Raw genomic sequence first — 17,079 nt, 5'->3', positions numbered from 1 at the left:
AATTAGAGACTATCTGTTAAACAACAGACATGGGTGGAGTACAAGAAGCATTTTGGCTATGCAGCGCTCTGATCTGAGGATCTAAATCTAGGAGAACCAGGCCTGAAGAGGAAGCTTCTGGTTTCTTTGGAGACTCAATTGTGTCATGTGATGTTTTTCTGGAAACTGTCTTATGGGAGGATGTTTTTGCTGAAGCAGACATGTGGTGTTTTTCTGGAAGCTGCCTGGAAAAAGGGCATGTGATGTTTTGGTGTATCTTGAGCGATGTCATCTTGAGAGAACACGTGATGTTTGGAAAGTGTATAAATATAGATCACGGATGACACTGTGTGGCATTGATTCACTTTGCCACTCTTTGCTGGTCTTCATTGGGCTTCGCTGATGCTGGTCTTCACTGACAATGCTGTGACACTGGTTAGCTTTGCCTTCTTTGCTGATCATTTGTACTTGATGACGTCAGTAAGTGGAGAAGAGCTTTGCAGCACCTGACATCTCAGAGCGAGCCTGGCAGCTGTGCTAGGCCTCTGTAGAGCTGTGGGGGTCTTGGTGCTTGAAGATCATTTGGTTTTCTAGACTGTAGTTCTCATTCTTAACATGTTGAGAGTTGCCTTGCCCTTGTGAGTGCTGGTTTGAGATCTGGTGTCCTTTTTTTCAGAGGCTATGATGTTCAGAAATTAAGGGCTAGACGCACATGCAGTCAGGTTGAAGAGCAGAAAAAAACATTTGTGTAGGGATATCTGTGTTGGGATAAGGGACTGAGGAAGGAATTTCTTTAGAAATTGTGCCAGTTCTGGGAGGTAGTGGCACATGCCTTTAAATCCAGCATTCAGGAGGCAGAGGCTGGCAGTGCTTACATCTACAGAGTGGTCTACAGAGTGAGTTGCAGGACAGCCAGGACTACACAGAGACATGCTGACTTGAAAAGCAAAAAACCAAAATTCTGCCAGATGTGTTAGCATACATCTTTAATCCCAAGTACTGGACAAAGACAGGTGGATCTCTGTGAATACAAGTTTGGGGCCAGCCTGGTCTACATAATGTGTTTCAAGACAACTGGGGCTAATAGAGAAATCTTGTCTCAAATTTTCTTCTCTATCAGAGGACGCACCTTCAGTGCATAACACATATCCATATAACTGGCCCAGGTGATTGAACACACTCTTGAAAGTGCACCCATGTACACCCATCGTACATTCACAAAACCACACAGACATAGATTTTAAAAACTTCAAAAGTGAGATTTCTAGGGCTTGGGTAGTGGCTCAGAGTTTAGAGCACTTTTGTTCTTCCAGGAATTCCCAAGTTCAATTCTTAGTGCCTATGTCAGCTCCCAATCACGTAATTACAGCTGGAGGAAGAAGAGGGTTCTGTGTCCTCTGCTGGCCTCCACAGGCACCAGGCGTGCATACACAGGCACAAGTGCAGGCAGAGCTCATACACCTGAGTCTGATTGTGGAAAGCTGGTATACACCCGTGCTCCCTCAGGTGGTGTACATACATCATGCCCATGCTCCCTCAGGTGGTAATCTTTGTGAAGTCATGCAGCGCTGCACCACCCTGGCCCAGCTGCTAGTAGAGCAGAACTTCCCAGCCATTGCTATCCACCGTGGGATACCCCAGGAGGAGAGGTAGGTTAGACGTGGTTAGGCGGGTGGCCATGTATCCTTGTGTGTGTGTCCGTCCATGTGTCTGTGTCCTGTCCTGAGGGGGAAGTGGTGTGGAGAGAAGGAGTCTGAACCCTCTCATTTTCTCTCACAAAGGCTCTCTCGGTAACAGCGGTTCAAGGATTTTCAACGGAGGATTCTTGTGGCTACCAACATGTTTGGCCGAGGCATGGACATTGAGTGTGTGAACATCGATTTCAACTATGACACGCCAGAGGACTCAGACACCTACCTGCACAGGGTAAGCTGCCCACCCTCACCCCACTTCCTGTGTGTGTGCTGTGCACCTTCCTCTCCTCTGTCTTCCCTATGAAGCTTGCAGTCTTCCCCTTCTTCCAGGTGGCCAGAACGGGCTGGCTTGGCATCAAGGGTTTGGCCATCATGTTTGTGTCAAATGAGAATGATGCCAAGATCCTGAATGACGTGCAGGACCATTTCGAAATAACATCAGTGAGCTGCCCGATGAGATTGACATTTCCTCCTACAGTGAATGCTGCCTTCCTCTGTGTGTGTGTGTGTGTGTGTGTGTGTGTGTGTGTGTGCAAGTGCATGCGTGTGTGTTTCCAATTTTGTATCTTACTGAAACTGAGTGTTTTTTCTTCAGTTTAGCAGACACGGTAGAGGATTCACCCATTCTGGACTGTGGCAGTCTGTTGTAGGAGAGGACACAGGGGTCAGGAGGAAACACTGCCACTCTACCCAACACCTTGGCCCACCCTATCTCTGCTTCTCTGCATCACCACCACTCCTAAACCTAGTCCTGAGTTATCAGAATTGTTTGTTTGTTTAACAAAACTAAGAATCAAACAACTGTGTCTGTGGTGTCTGTAAGTGCTCCGTTTAGGGCTTGAACCAGGGTCACTCTGAGGGCTGTGAGCCCTCTTGTGGGGCAGCAGGGCCATAGTGAGTTAGGGCCCAAACCCAAGAGCCTCCCAGCTGCCTTCTCTTCCTGGTTTCACTCACTTTCTAAAGTGTCTGTGGACTAGAGGCTGGGGCACTGCTAGGGGTCGGGAGGTAAAGAGCAAGCTTCATGTCCAGGTCCCTGGTCTCCTTCAGCTGGATTTCTTATATGAGGACCTGTGCCTCCTGCCCTTTTAAGTGGGGGCCTGGTAGAACCCGGCCAAGCATGAGCAGATACGCTCATGTGTTGTGAGGGAGGCCATGTGGTGGGCATGACTCAGAAGGGGTAGGTGGGATTACTCTGGGTCACGGGGGAAATGGATGTCTTAAGAAAGACGTGCCCCAGAGCACAGGCTTTCTGGGGAAGAGCAGCTGCCCCTGCTCAAAGGTATGAGCAAAAGTCTCACCTTCAGTGCCGCTGGCTGCACCTCTCTATGTCTCCCAGGATTAGCAAGGAGGAGGATGGTCTCTGCACAGAAGAGCTTTCCCACAGTCAGGGTCTCTCATCAAGCCTAACTGCCTTTACATACGGCCAAATGCCTCAGTCTCCGTTTCATTCTTTGTTTTAATTTTCAGAATATTTCATTGTGTGTGTACAAGTTTTGACAGCATCTATCTAAATGTACTAAATGTGCATTGCCTGTGAATGCCAGCAGAGGGCACTAGAGGGCACCCGTGGAGCGGCTCACAGATGGCTGTGAGCCACCTGACTCAGTGCAACAAAACTGGGTTTTCTGCAAATGCTCTTGCTGCTTAGCCCTCTGCTCCTGAGATCCTCATTTCTGAAGAGATCTGGCCGCCACATCCTGGTGGGAAGGGATGGGTGTTCACAGCGAAAGCCAGAAGACTTAAAAGTTTCCCCACTGAAGACAATTACCATTAGAGTTCCCTTTGCCCAGTCATGTGTGCTGGATAGTTTTATATGTCAGCTTGACACAGCTAAGCCCATCACAGGAGGGAGCCTCAGTTAAGAAAATTCCTCCATATGATTGGGCTGCAGGCAAGCCTGTAAGGCATTTTCTTAATTAGTGAGTGATGGAGAAGGGCCCAGCCCTTCTCCCTGGGCTGGTGGTCCTGGGTTCTATAAGAAAGCAGGACTGAGCACATTCTTGAAAAGGGGAGGGAGGAGGGGGAAGGAATGTGTCAGGGGGTGGGACTAAAAGGAGACAGGTTGGGGGCTTCAAAGTGAATAATGGAAAAAATGAAAGTCTGACTTCTGGGTGTGGTGTGGTACATGCGTTTAATACCAGTACTTGGGAGGCAGAGGTAGGCAGATCTCTATGAGTTCAAAGCCAGCCTGGTCTGTCAGAGCTGTCAGAGAAACCCAATCCTGTCTTGAAAAATCACAGTGGTGTGGATTGGGGGTTGGGGGAGAAGGCTGAGCAAGCCAGTAAGTAGTGCTCTTCCATGGCCTTTACATCAACTCCTGCCTCCAGGTTCCTGCCATATTTGACTTCCTGTCCTGACTTCCTTCGATGATGAACAGTGATGTGGAAGTGTAAGCCCAATAAACTCTCTCCTCCCCAAGTTTCCTTGGTCATGGTGTTTACCCCAGCAATAGAATCTTTAACGGAGACATGTCACTGTGAGGTTGGTTCTCACACAGTAATTTCCACAAAAGCCCTAGAGAATGAAGGCAGCCCCTTAACTCTTCCAAAACACCAATACAGCTGCTGCCCTCTTCCAGTCATCTCTAGAAAGGTTCTTGCAGGTGGCAGCTCCAGTAGGAGCTCAGGAGACCCCGATGTATCTAAAAAAGAACCAGATGGTGGGGCTGGAGAGATGGCTCAGTAGTTAAGAGCACTTGCAGCTCTTGCAGAGGACACGAGTTTGGTTCATAGCACACATGTGGTAGTTCACAACCATCTGTAATTCCAGTTCCAGGGGAGGGATTTGTCACCTTCTTAGGGCCTCCATGGGCACTCCATACACGTGGTACACAGACAAGTATACAGTCAAAGTGCTCATACATAAAGTATGATTTAAAGTCTCAAAAAAAAAGATTCAGATAGTGTTTTCTGTGGGTAATGTTGCTCTGTGGATACTGCATGCATATGGTGCACAGATGTGTGTGCAAGCAAAACACTCATATTCATAGGAATAAATCAGAGGTTGGAGAGATGGCTCAGTGGTTAAGGGCACTGGCTCATCTTCTAGAGGAGCCAGGTTCAATCCCCAGTACCCACACCCTGGCTCACAACTGTCTGAAACTCCAGTTCCAGAGACTCCAACATCCTCATGCAGACATACATGTAGACAAAACACCAATGCACATGAAATAAAAAATAATTTTAAAATATATTTATTGGGCTGGAGAGATGACTCGCAGGTTAAGAGCATTGACTGTTCTTCTAGAGGTCCTGAGTTCAATTCCCAGCAACCACATGGTGGCTCACAACCATCTGTAATGGGATTCAATGCCCTCTTCTGGTGTGTCTGAAGACAGCTACAGTGTACTCACGTACATAAAATAAATAAGTAAATATATACATACACACACACACACACACACACACACATATATATGGGGGGAAACCACATAGTAGAGGTTTCTGAGAGACTGCGTGCCTCCCTGGAAGCAAGAGCTAACAATGCCCATGGGCTTTTATTCTTTTCACATACACGCTTTCGTTACACACTCAAAGGTTGGACAGACCTGCTCACTTCAGCTCCCTGCCAGTTAAACAGAACTCTCTTCTGGCAGAAGCCTGTTTCAAGTCTGGCGAATGCTTACAAGGAAAGCATGCAGTTGCAGTTACCAACTGAGCATTATCCACAAGAATTGGATCTCAAATACAAGCTCACTGACAGTGGCTTTATCCTGGGTGTGTGTGCTCTTATCTCTGCTCTTTGGAACTGTCCTGAGCTGTCTTGTGCTCACAATGACCTGGGGAACATGCTCAGAGCCCGGGGCCACTGGGAAGAATCTAAGCCATGTTATTTGACAGCAACTGAGATGCAAGCAAGCTTTGCAGTAGTTTGTCATCATTGCAGCTGGGTTTTCAATGCTCTGCCACTATATATATATTTCAAGGTTCTGTGTGGCTCCAGGTGTCCTGGAACTCCCTGTGTAGACCCAGATGACCTTGAAGTCCAAAGATCTGTTGCCTCTGTCCCCACCCCACTCTAGTGTTGGAATTAAAGGCATGGCACACATCTCCACTGGCTTTAATGATAAATTCTTTAAAAGTTGTCATCACTGACATAGAATTTCCCAAATGGCTTGTAATAATTTCAGAGGTGTCATGTAAAAGGTATGCTTTTTGACAGCGGTGTGGTTCCCTGTTTTCCTTGGCTTGTTCAAATCACGTGGGTGTACTCGTAGTACCAAGTTCCACAGGCCAGGAGAGAGCCACAAGCAGGCCATCTGTGGAACTGCAACCACATATCCTGATCCTTATTGCAGCCTACCAGGAGCTTTGAGGGTAACAACAGCAGTGAATCAGGGAAGAGCGGTCAGCTCGAGTCTAAAGCACCATCTTCCCAGAGCTTGCAGCTTTTATGGACAGCAGAGATATTGAGAAATCCCCCAGGAGGTGAGGGGGGAAGGCTGGACTCAGGATGTAAACAAGCACATTTCTGAGAAAGTGAAACTGGCCCGATCCACAAGCATCTTCTCCCAGAGTCACCTCTGGAGGACTCTGAGCAGCCCAGCGGCCCAGAGGAGGTTCTCAGAGTTCCCGGGTCCCAGCTGACATGAGTCTTCACCCGGGTTGTGTGAGCTGCCTTTGAGTCACCCTCTATTCCTGTAAGTAACTATCTTAGGGTTTTACTGCTGTGACCAGACACCATGACCAAGGAAACTCTTATAAGGACAACATTTATTGGGGCTGGCTTACAGGTTCAGAGGTTCAGTCCATTATCATCAAGGCAGGAGCATGGCCGAATCCAGGCAGGCATGGCCCTAGAGAGAGTTCTACATCTTCATCTGAAGGCTGCTAGGAGAAGACCTAGTATGGATAGGAGGAGGGTCTCATTGCCCATCCCCACAGTGACACACTTCCTCCAACAAAGCCACGCCCACTCCAACAAGGATGTACCTAATAGTGCCATACCCTGAGCCAATCATATTCAAATCACCACAGTAACCCATCACCCCTACTCCCAATAACCCAGTAAAATCTCACTGGCTCACCAGGTGGACTTTGGTGCCATCATTACTTTTGTCTGCCATTTGTTCACATCTTGGGGTGAGAAGAGGGGTGTCAAGTCTATGAGGACAATCCCGTAACACAAAACGTGGGCACATTTGAATTTCGCAAGTTGTAAGCAGGGAAAACCACAGGATGGGATGATGGGTTCAAGGAAGATGTTCCAATCAGCCCTACCTTTGCTGATGGTTACTCTGACGTGGAAACACTCTAAAGGAGGTGCAGGATGCTCAGGGAACCTTACTGCACCACATGGGTGCCATCAACACTCACCCTACATCTGTAGATGCACACAGAAATCCCACTCCACTTACAAGGATCCAGAGAACACCCCAGAAAAAAAATAGCTGTATTACTTTAGACTTAAGCCTGGCTTTCCTGGTGCTTAGTGTAACCTGGCTTGTTGCCTACAGACTGTGCAACTGGACAGACTATGATGAATGAATGAAGATGCCAGGCAGCATGTGGCAGACCCTCTGCATCCATTCATAAATATGCTACACCCTCTTTCTCAAGGTGTACTGGCTGGTTTTGTGTTAACAAGATGCAAACTGGAGTTATCACAGAAAAAGGAGCTTCTGTTGGGAAAATGCCTCCGTGAGATCCAGCTGTAAGGCATTTTCTCAATTAGTGATGAAGTGGGGACATTGTGGGTGGTGCCATCCCTGGGCTGGTAGTATAGTCCTGGGTTCTATAAGAAAGCAGGGTGAGCAAGTCAGGGGAAGCAAGCCAGTAAGTAACACCCCTCCATGGCCTCTGCATCAGCTCCTGCCTCCAGATTCCTACCCTGTGTGAGTTCCTGTCTTGACTTCCTTTGGTGATGAACAGCAATGTGGGAGTGTAAGCTGAATGAACCATTTCCTTCCCAACTTGCTTCTTGGTCATGATGTTTTCTGCAGGAATAGAAACCCTGACTAACACAAACCTAGTCAGGGAATGAGCCAAAGCTTATGGCCTAGGCATTTATTAATGAATAACTGGTCCCAGTGCCGTCATTCCATGAGCAGGTCTGGGAAAGGAAACTCATCATGGGAACTTCTAAAGCCTATGGGCATTGTTGCTTACCTTTGAAAGTTAAAAGATGATTTTGTAGTTCAAGAGATGGCACCCCAGCAAAAGCCAGCTGCATCTGGGAAGGACTTCCCACTCTAACCCATGGGCCTGATGCCAGGTAAAAGGGGGTGGAAAAAATCACTTATCCCTGAACAGGAAAACCCACCAATCCCTGAGCTACCCCAAACTGAAGACTTGAAATTCCATCAGTTCTCAGTCTGGAAATCTCTGTCCTGAGAAGCTCTGCCCCCTCAGAAATCCTACATAAGCCCCACCCTTTGTCCAGTTCCCTGCTGCCCACACCTGGGAGCAAAGGCCATGATCTCTGGATTAGTCCCTCCACACCCTGCATCCTCAAATAAACCTCATTCATGAGATTTGATGCCTCTCTTTCTCTCTCTCTCTCTCTCTCTCTCTCTCTCTCTCTCTCTCTCTCTCCCTTCTTCCCTCCCTCCCTCCCTCCCTCCCTTCCTCTCTCTCTCCAGAAGAAGCCAAGAAGAAAGGAAGAGAAGGAGCTGGGCTGAGGCACCTGAGATCCTCAGCTCAGCTGGAGAGACCCTCCCCTGAGAGCTGCAATGCCTCTGTTGAGGAGGTTTCCTCTCAGAGCTGTGTGGATCCTGGGCCCCTGTGTCTCAGGATGCCCTTCCACTGGGACACTGTCCCACCTCAGAGCTGTGTAGTTCTTGGACTTCCAAGTTCCAAGACACCCTTCCATCTGAGCAGAAATGCTTACATCTACAGCATCTCCCCCAAATCCCCAGCCAGAGAGCTCTGTATTCTCAGAAGCACTGGGAACAATTATTCTCAGCCACAGTGGCCCAAGGATCCAGAACCTCTAGCCACAGGGACCTTCCTTGTTAATCTACATGTATCAAGCAATATCCACTGGCTTGGTATCCTGCCCCACCCTCATTAACAGACTTAAAAGAATTATGCAAAGCTGTTTGTAGATGAAATTAATGCCCTATGGACCAGATCTTTTATACAAAGCTTCAGGAGTGACCTTTAACCCCCTAGACTGGAGAGATATGTGCGAGCTACTTTCCTTAGTCTCCTGTTTGCACAGTGGGAAGCCTTGTTTGGAGATGAATATCAGATGCAGGCTAGAAAAAAATGAAATACATAATCAACAAATAGGACCACAACAAAGAAAACCTCCCTCAATTAATAAATTGGAACTATGACCATTTGTTCAGCCAGTGTAATTTCTCCATAGGTATTCGGCAAGCCTTACTTCCTGCTGGCTGCTTTAAAAATTAAAAAGATTAATCTATTTATTTTGTGTACGTGAGTACACTGTCACTCCCTTCAGACACACCAGAAGAGGGCATGGGATCCCATTACAGATGATTGTGAGCCACAATGTGGTTGCTGGGAATTGAACTCAGGAACTCTGGAAGAGCAGTCAGAGCTCTTAACAGCTGAGCCGTCTCTCCAGCCCCAGCTGGCTGCTTTAAGAAGGTCTGTTTATGTACACTTCAGGTCTGAAACCATTTAACCCCCTAACTGCATTCTCATACGATAGGGTTGAGTGGAGGGAACTCCCTCAAGCATGGCTAACAGCTCCACCATTTGCTAAGAGACTGTAGCTGGTGTATTAACCCCCCTTTTTAACACAGGCCTCTATATATTTTATTACATGGATGATGTGTTAATATGACAAGATAATAGGCAAGATATAACTTCAGATAATCTTAAACAACGAGCCATAAAAGCCCTAACAAAAAAGGCTTTATATTATCCAAAGTTAAGATTCAACTTGTTTGGGCTGGAGAGATGGCTCAGCAGTTAAGATGACGGACTGCTCTTCCAGGGGTCCTGAATTCAATTCCTAGCAACCACATGATGGTTAAAAACCATATGTCATGGGGTCCAATACTCTAGTCTGGTGTCTCTGAAGAGAGCTACCGTGTACTCATATACATAAAAGAGAATAAATCTTTAAAAATGAAAGATTCAATTTATTCGACCGATCACATTCCTAGAGAGAGAAATCAGCATACCCTCAGTCTGGCCAGCTACATCTGTCAGTGACTTCCCCAATGTATTAACCCTAAATACCCTTCAAAGCTTCTTAGGCAGTATTAATTGGTTTAGGTCTTAGCTCCCCATACCAGCCAGGCAATCACAGACTCTATTTGATTTACTTAAGGGTGACAAGGACCCTCTTCACTCCTCTCTCCCTGATGCCAGCAGCCAGAGGGACCCTTTGTTCTATTAAAGACCACGTTAGAAACACCTAGCTCATTATGGTCCACAACATCCAACCCAGGTCTTTATATTCAGTTCTTCTCCCACAGTGGTTGGAGCCTTACATCAACCTCAGGGGATCCTAGAATGGCTCCATGATCCAACAGGGGTAGCACCTCAACCACTAACCGAGGTTGACACTTTATCCAGTATAAGGACAGGAAAAGAGCATACCTTATAAATTATAGGTAAAGAACCTGTTGTAACTGTTTTCCCTTCCTCATCTCAGACATCCAATGGCTCCTGAGAAAAGACACCACTTTTGCTAATAGCCTCATTGGCTTCCCAGGACAGACAGACAACCATTACACTAAAGATAAATTCCTGCAGCCACCCCAGTCTTTAGGTGGCTTCCTCCTCCACTGTTCTCTTGGTCTGCTATCCGACGGGCCCACAGCTTTTACAGATGGAGAATGACAGGGTGCCATCTACACAGTATACCAAAGAGACACTGGCTCTAAGTCACATTTTTCCCACTCACAGATAAGTCTCCCCGGTTTAAAGAATTGCATTCCATCTTCCTGGTTTTAACTTACCTAAAAGAACCAGCTAGCATATGTTCAGACAGCACTTATAAAAGTCAGCTTACTCCCGTGGCTAGCCTGCTCTTATGTCAGACCTGGTGGTGATCCTTTTTCCCAACTATTAATTAAGATTTCAAAAATACTTTAAGCTAGAACATATCCATTTTTAGTCAGCTATGTGTGGTCACACTCATCCCTCACCAGATCCCTCTCTGATGACAACACATCAGCCGGTAAGATTGTCACAACTGGGGCCTTTACTCTGTCACCCCTCACTGCTTTAGAACTCTCATCAGATAACCATACTAACCTGGAGGGGCTACAGCTCAAATTCCCCAATGCCCCCATAAAATACCTCAAACACACCCTCAGAACTTGCTTCTCCTGTGCCTCCCTAAGTCGCACCCCTGCTATACAACAATTGGGCACCAACCCCAGAGGCTCTCAGGCTAATGCCCTCTTGCAAAAATGATGTCACCCAAATCCCATCACTGTACACAAAAAATTTGTATTCATTAATATTGATACCTATTCCCATTTAAAAACCTAATTAATCACATGTTCTCCAATTTTGCTATTACGGGGGTCCCTCTCCATATCAAAGCAGATACTGGACCTGCATTCATTCAACAGCCATCAATTCTATGATTTCTGCAAGTCTTGGAAAATTCTCCACTATAATGGTATCCTCACTACCCTCAGAGCTAAACTGTCATTGAAAGAACAAATCAAATAATTAAAAAAAATAATTAAACACAAGACTTCCTATCACCAAATACCGAAATAAACCTGGCATTATTTACACTGACACTAACACTAGGCTTTCCTTGTTTTATGTCCTGGAAACATATCACGGGAAGAACCAGGACTGGAGACTGCTCACTAGCAGGATGTCAGTAACCCATTGTGATTCCTATCCACCAAATGCATAAAATTTATGTCCCCTTTGATACCAAACCCTCTTCCCAGTGGACAAGGGGGTCTAAGTGCAGGGACAATGACCCAGGTCCACATGGACAAACTCAAGACAGAAAATGAAGATCCTTGTGAATAAAACACACCCATCTGGAGCTACCGATGCTTCATCTGGAAAGAAACAGGAAGATCTGAGTCTAAGCCTGAGGCTGAAAAGGCAGATCCTGAGGAAAAAGGCAAAGTCTCCCCTTTACAGTCAGGCTTGGCACTGTGAGCCACCCACTGCAGGTGAACACAGAGCCAGGTCTCTGTGGGTTCTTGTGGGGATTGCAGGCCAGAGTGTCTCTGCTTTAAGGAGAAGCATCTCTCCAACAGCATCCCCAACCGCTGTGTCACCATTGTATTCCTGGAAGTGGCTTTTCTTCTAGAAGAATCCAGGGTCTAACTTCTGAAGAGATGAAGGAAGAGGAAGGGTGGAGAAGAGGACACAGAGAGTATGGCCTGCTGGTCTCTCCTGGTGTCCAGACAGCTCCTGGGTCAGAACTCGGAGATACCATGACAAACAGCGCTCTGTCTGCAGCACAGGGTTCAGACAAAGTCTTAGTTTCCAGGCGGTGAGGTCAGGGGTAGGGAAGCCTAAACCTGGGGATTCCCTATCTCCCCAGTTTCACTTCTGCTCCTAACCTGGGTCAGGTCCTTCTACCTGGACACACACTGATGACCTGCGGGTAGGTCTCACACCTATTGGGTGTCACGAACCCGGGGAACTAATCAGCGTCACCGCGAGCACTGGTTCTAAAGTCCACGCAGCCCGTGGGACTCAGACACCCCAGATCCCAGATGGGGGCCATGGTGCCTCGCATGCTGCTCCTGATGCTGGTGGCCGCCCTAGCCCCGACCCAGACCCACGAGGGTGAGTGCGGGGTCAGGAGAGAAACGGCCTCTGCGGGGAAGGCCGGAGGTGGCACTGGGGTGGCACCCACTGGACCCTCTGCCCCTTCTCCACCCGCGTCCCGAGCCCTGTGCCCTGCTCCCCTCCCAGCCCGGGAGGAAGTCAAGGTCTCACCACGCGCCACCCCCAGGCTCACACTTGCTGCGGTATTTCTCCACTGCTGTGTCCCGACCCGGCCTCGGAGAGCCCCGGTTCATTATCGTCGGCTACGTGGACGACACACAGTTCGACGCGGAGAATCTGAGGATGGAGCCGCACACGCCTTGGGTGGAGCAGGAGGGGCCAGAGTATTGGGAGCGGCAAACACAGAGAGCCAAGTTCAATGAGCGGGTTTACCGAGGGAACCTGAGGAACCTGCTTGGCTACTACAACCAGAGCGAGGGCGGTGAGTGACCCCGGGTCGGAGGTCACGATCCCTCCATGTCCCGACACAGGGGCCGGAGACGCCCCGGGTCCCAAGTCCGAGGTTCGGGAGCAGAACCGACCTGGGACGGGTTTTCCTTTTAATTCGGAAAAGTCCGTGGGTGGGCGGGGCCGTGTGGTCGGAGCTGTGGCGGGTGGGCGGGACTGACCACGGGGTCCCGCAGGCTCTCACACGCTCCAGTGGATGTATGGCTGTGACATGGGGTCGGACGGGAGCCTCCTCCGCGGGTATAATCAGCTCGCCTACGACGGCCGCGATTACATCACCCTGAACGAAGACCTAAAAACGTGGACCGCAGCGGACATGGCAGCGCAGATCACCCGACACCAGTGGGAGCAGACTGGTGAAGCAGAGAGACAGAGGGCCTACCTGGAGGGCAGATGTGTGGAGTGGCTCCGCAGATACCTGGAGCTCGGGAAGGAGACGCTGCTGCGCACAGGTGCAGGGGCCGTGGGCAGCTCCTCCCTCTGCCCTCGGGCTGGGGCTCAGTCCTGGGGAAGAAGAAACCCTCAGCTGGGGTGATGCCCCTGTCTAAGAGGGGAGAGAGTGTCCCTGGGTCTCCTGATCCTCATCACAGTGACTGCACTGACTCTCCCAGGGCTCAGCCTTCTCCCTGGACAGTTCCCAGTCTGTCTCAGACATAACAGCAGGGGCTCCCTCCTGTCAGCCATGGCCTCTCCCAGGCCTTGTTCTCTGTCCTCACCCACTGTCTCCTATCATGTTGTCTCAGTCCTTACAACTCAGGACCAGAAGTCTCCTTTACCTGATAGAAGACATGGACTCCCTACACTAGGCTGGTTCTCCAGTTTCTAGAACTTTCCAAAGAATACATCCTCGCAGATCTCTCCCTGTCTGTGGGGTTTGCATCCCTTCAACAACCCAATTCCATCTATTCCTACAGCGGTGAATGGTCACATGAGCCTTATGGGGTACCCTGGAGGAATATAAACTGTAGGGTTTCTTTTTCTCTCTCTCTTTTTTTTATTATTTCTTACCTTTTTCTTTCTTTCTTTCTTTCTTAAGGCATTGTTTTACTTCCAGTCATTTTTTGTCTGTACTGCAGTGATACAATTTCTCCAGGCCCTTGTATTGTCATTTGTATCTGTTCCACAGACTGGATGATTACACAAGTTAATTCAGGGTTCTCATTAAACGAGAGATTCTTGTGAGCTTAGATTGTTTACTGTCAGAACTAAACATCCAGAACCCTCCTACTTTTCCTCTGCCCCCACAAGTTACAATGGTCCTCCTAGTGAATCAGGAATTGGACTTTCTGAGAGACAGGGTCTTCTTTAATCCAGGGCTGGAGTGAGAGGGAAGATCCACACACCCTTTGAGCTCACTGTGTTCCAGTGAGAGGTGCACTGGGGTTCACAGCACATTCCAGGTATCCTGTGTAACATACTGTACCTTGTTTCCCCAGAGGCAGGATCTGGGAGTCATTTTCTCTGGCTAACTGTCAGAGGTTCACCACATTTCTGCTACACATTTTGTGATGGCTGTACACTTGTACTGACTGTTATACTGGTCATCAAGATGACCACAGTGTCTCAGTGATAACAACCTACCAGTAGCACATATCCATAATTTATAATTTAGATAGAACTCAAACACAAAATAAATTACTTATTTTCCATTCCATCTTCCATTCTTTGACTCCCTGTCTCATGCTGTAGAACATCTCGTAGGGAAGACCATGTTGACCCACTGACTTGTATGATTCCCTCTTAGCTTCTGAGTCCACAGGGAAAATGTTCAGTTCTGTGCTGAGGGACCATCGCCACCTTCTGGTCACTAGTGCAATGACAGTTGAAGTGTCAGACACATAGTTCAGTGTCATTGATTTAACTGAGTCTTGTGTAGATTTCAGTTGGTCTTGTTAATTGTGGAATTTCTTAAATCTTCCACACAGATCCCCCAAAGGCCCATGTGACTCATCATCCCAGAGCTGAAGGTGAAGTCACCCTGAGGTGCTGGGCCCTGGGCTTCTACCCTGCTGACATCACCCTGACCTGGCAGTTGAATGGGGAGGAGCTGACCCAGGACATGGAGCTTGTGCAGACCAGGCCTTCAGGGGATGGAACCTTCCAGAAGTGGGCATCTGTGGTAGTGCCTTCAGGGGAGGAGCAGAGTTATACTTGCCATGTGGAACATGAGGGGCTATCGCAGACTCTCACCCTGAGATGGGGAAAGGAAGGTGTGGAAGTAGGGCTGGAGTCAGGGAAAGCTGGAACCTTGTGCAGACCCTGAGCTGGTCATGGCTGAGAGCTGGTGTCATGATCCTCACCTTCATTTCCTGCCCTTGTCCTCCCCAGAGCCTCCTCCATCCACCAACTACAACATGGTGATCATTGCTGTTCTGGGTGTCATTGGAGCTGTGGCCATCATTGGAGCTGTGGTGGCTTTTGTGATGATGAGGAGGAGAAACACAGGTAGGAAAGGGAAGGGTCTGAGTTTTCTCTCAGCCTCCTTTAGAAGTGTGCTCTGCTCATTAATGGGAAACACATCCACACCCTGCATTGCTACTGTCTCCAATGAGTTTGCTGTCAGTTCTGGAAACTTCTAGTGTCAAGATCTTCCTTGAACTCTCACAGCTTTTCTTCTCACAGGTGGAAGAGGAGGAGACTATGCACATACATATACATTTGTTTTGTTTTACTCTAGGCAAGGACAGCTCCCAGAGCTCTGATATGTCTCTCCCAGAATGTAAAGGTGACACTCTGGGGCTTGATTGGGGAGGGGCAATGTGGACATGATTGGGCCTCAGGGACTCCCAGAATCCCCTGTGAGTGGTGGGTTGTTGGAATGTTGACTTCACAGTGATGGTTCATGACTCTCGTTCTCTAGCATGAAGACAGCAGCCTGGAGTGGACTGAGTGACAGACAGTGTGTTGAGGTCTCTCCTGTGACGTCCAGAGCCCTCAGTTCTCTTTAGACAACAGTGTCTGATGTTCCCTGTGATCCTATGGGCTCAATGTGAAGAACTGTGGAGCCCAGCCTGCCCTGCACACCAGGACCCTGTCCCTGCACTGCCCGTGTTCCCTTCCACAGCCAACCTTCCTGGTCCAGCCAAACACTGGGGACATCTGCATCCTGTCATCTCCATGCTGCCCTGAGCTGCAGCTCCTCATTTCCACACTGAGAATAAGAATCTGAATGTGAACTTGATTGTTAACATCTTGACCTGAGGGTAGATTTCTTGTTAAGTTAATGGATTGATAATACTTAGATTTTTTTTGAAGAAATAAATGGCAGATACAGAACCTTCCAGAATCTGTGTCACTAAGCTGTGTGTATCTGTTGGGATAGAATGAGGCTGTGGGAACTGAGTGTGAACAGGGCTGTGCCAGGTGGGCTCAGTGAGTTATTTTCTTTGATGGGGTCTCTCCTCGGCTGTGTCACCTCCAGGCTCTGCTCTCTCCATCACTATGAAGCACATGCTGAGAGTCTGTGGACACAAAGTCACAGGGAAGGCCAGAGCCTTCTCTTATGCCCCGGATTATGAGCCCTCAGGGCTAAAGATCAGAAATTCAAGTGGAAAATCCTTCAATGACCCAAGTGCCCAAGATAGGTCGCACTATATTTCCTCCCACCCATTTGTTTAACTACTAAGGATGCAGTCTTGAAGCTGCCCTCAGCACTCACTGTAGCCACGCTACTATGGTGGGTTTTGGTTCTCCTTTCCAGTGTTTTTTTCCAGGGTTCTCAGGTGTCTGGTGTGATCTGTTCATTCATCTCTCAGGAGCACATCCACAGCTGAGATGATTGGCTTAGATTTTTCAAAACCTACTTTTAATAAGGGTTCTTAAAAGCTTAACCTCCTTTCCAGGGCACCACCCAGAAGAAGTACTGGGAAGGATTGGTTATTAGGATAGGGCGGAAGTGGACCTGTTTAAAAATGGTTCTTTGAAGCAAATGCAGTCTGCATTGTCAGGATATCAGCTGTTCAGTTTACAAGAAACTGCAGTGGCAGCTCAATTCATAGCAAGACAGGAGGCTCAGCTGTTTGCTGTTTACAGGTAGTTCCTTGGGGTCATTTCAATCTCCAATTGACAGGACACCTTCAGTCCACTTCAGTAGTGTCAGGATAGCAAACAGGAATCATCAGCTGTGGCAAAACCCAGCAGAAACTTCCAGACCTCTGCCAAATAGACAGCAGGAGATACCAGGACCAGCAGGGACACCAGGAGAAGTTCTCTGCCATGAGTCTCTCAGCAAAGTGAAGATCAGAAAAGATGAAGACATG

At 48.2% G+C, this 17,079-nt stretch overlaps 2 protein-coding genes across 2 annotated transcripts; both read left to right on the top strand.

Annotated features, from left to right (window-relative positions):
• Positions 1-1,580: 1,580 nt before the first annotated feature.
• LOC114629029 (spliceosome RNA helicase DDX39B-like) lies at positions 1,581-2,471 on the top strand. The gene is made up of 4 exons (XM_028777012.1): positions 1,581-1,628; positions 1,761-1,905; positions 2,004-2,114; positions 2,269-2,471. Exons 2-4 carry the CDS (start codon positions 1,819-1,821, stop codon positions 2,452-2,454), a joined length of 384 nt encoding a protein of 127 aa, XP_028632845.1. The 5' UTR covers positions 1,581-1,628; positions 1,761-1,818; the 3' UTR covers positions 2,455-2,471.
• Positions 2,472-12,297: 9,826 nt separating this feature from the next.
• Positions 12,298-16,106, top strand: LOC114629042 (H-2 class I histocompatibility antigen, D-D alpha chain-like). Its single transcript, XM_028777027.1, has 7 exons — positions 12,298-12,370; positions 12,540-12,794; positions 12,997-13,272; positions 14,746-15,030; positions 15,149-15,265; positions 15,498-15,545; positions 15,681-16,106. Exons 1-7 carry the CDS (start codon positions 12,298-12,300, stop codon positions 15,683-15,685), a joined length of 1,059 nt encoding a protein of 352 aa, XP_028632860.1. The 3' UTR covers positions 15,686-16,106.
• Positions 16,107-17,079: the final 973 nt, after the last annotated feature.

This window comes from Grammomys surdaster, unplaced genomic scaffold (assembly GCF_004785775.1).
Source record: "Grammomys surdaster isolate TR1022 unplaced genomic scaffold, NIH_TR_1.0 277, whole genome shotgun sequence".
In the NCBI taxonomy this organism is placed as follows: Eukaryota; Metazoa; Chordata; class Mammalia; order Rodentia; family Muridae; genus Grammomys; species Grammomys surdaster.
The sequence above is the reverse complement of the archived record's forward strand: the minus strand, read 5'-3'. Positions and strand labels throughout refer to the sequence as shown.

What these genes read in the sequence shown, in the direction of transcription:
- LOC114629029 (XM_028777012.1), top strand. Translation starts at nt 1,819, where the DNA reads ATGTTTGGCCGAGGCATGGACATTGAGTGTGTGAACATCGATTTCAAC. An exon ending in CAGACACCTACCTGCACAGG is followed by an intron (nt 1,906 to 2,003) that starts GTAAGCTGCCCA and finishes CCCTTCTTCCAG; the next exon opens with GTGGCCAGAACGGGCTGGCT. An exon ending in ACCATTTCGAAATAACATCA is followed by an intron (nt 2,115 to 2,268) that starts GTGAGCTGCCCG and finishes TTTTTTCTTCAG; the next exon opens with TTTAGCAGACACGGTAGAGG.
- LOC114629042 (XM_028777027.1), top strand. Translation starts at nt 12,298, where the DNA reads ATGGGGGCCATGGTGCCTCGCATGCTGCTCCTGATGCTGGTGGCCGCC. An exon ending in CCTGAGATGGGGAAAGGAAG is followed by an intron (nt 15,031 to 15,148) that starts GTGTGGAAGTAG and finishes TGTCCTCCCCAG; the next exon opens with AGCCTCCTCCATCCACCAAC. An exon ending in GATGAGGAGGAGAAACACAG is followed by an intron (nt 15,266 to 15,497) that starts GTAGGAAAGGGA and finishes GTTTTACTCTAG; the next exon opens with GCAAGGACAGCTCCCAGAGC.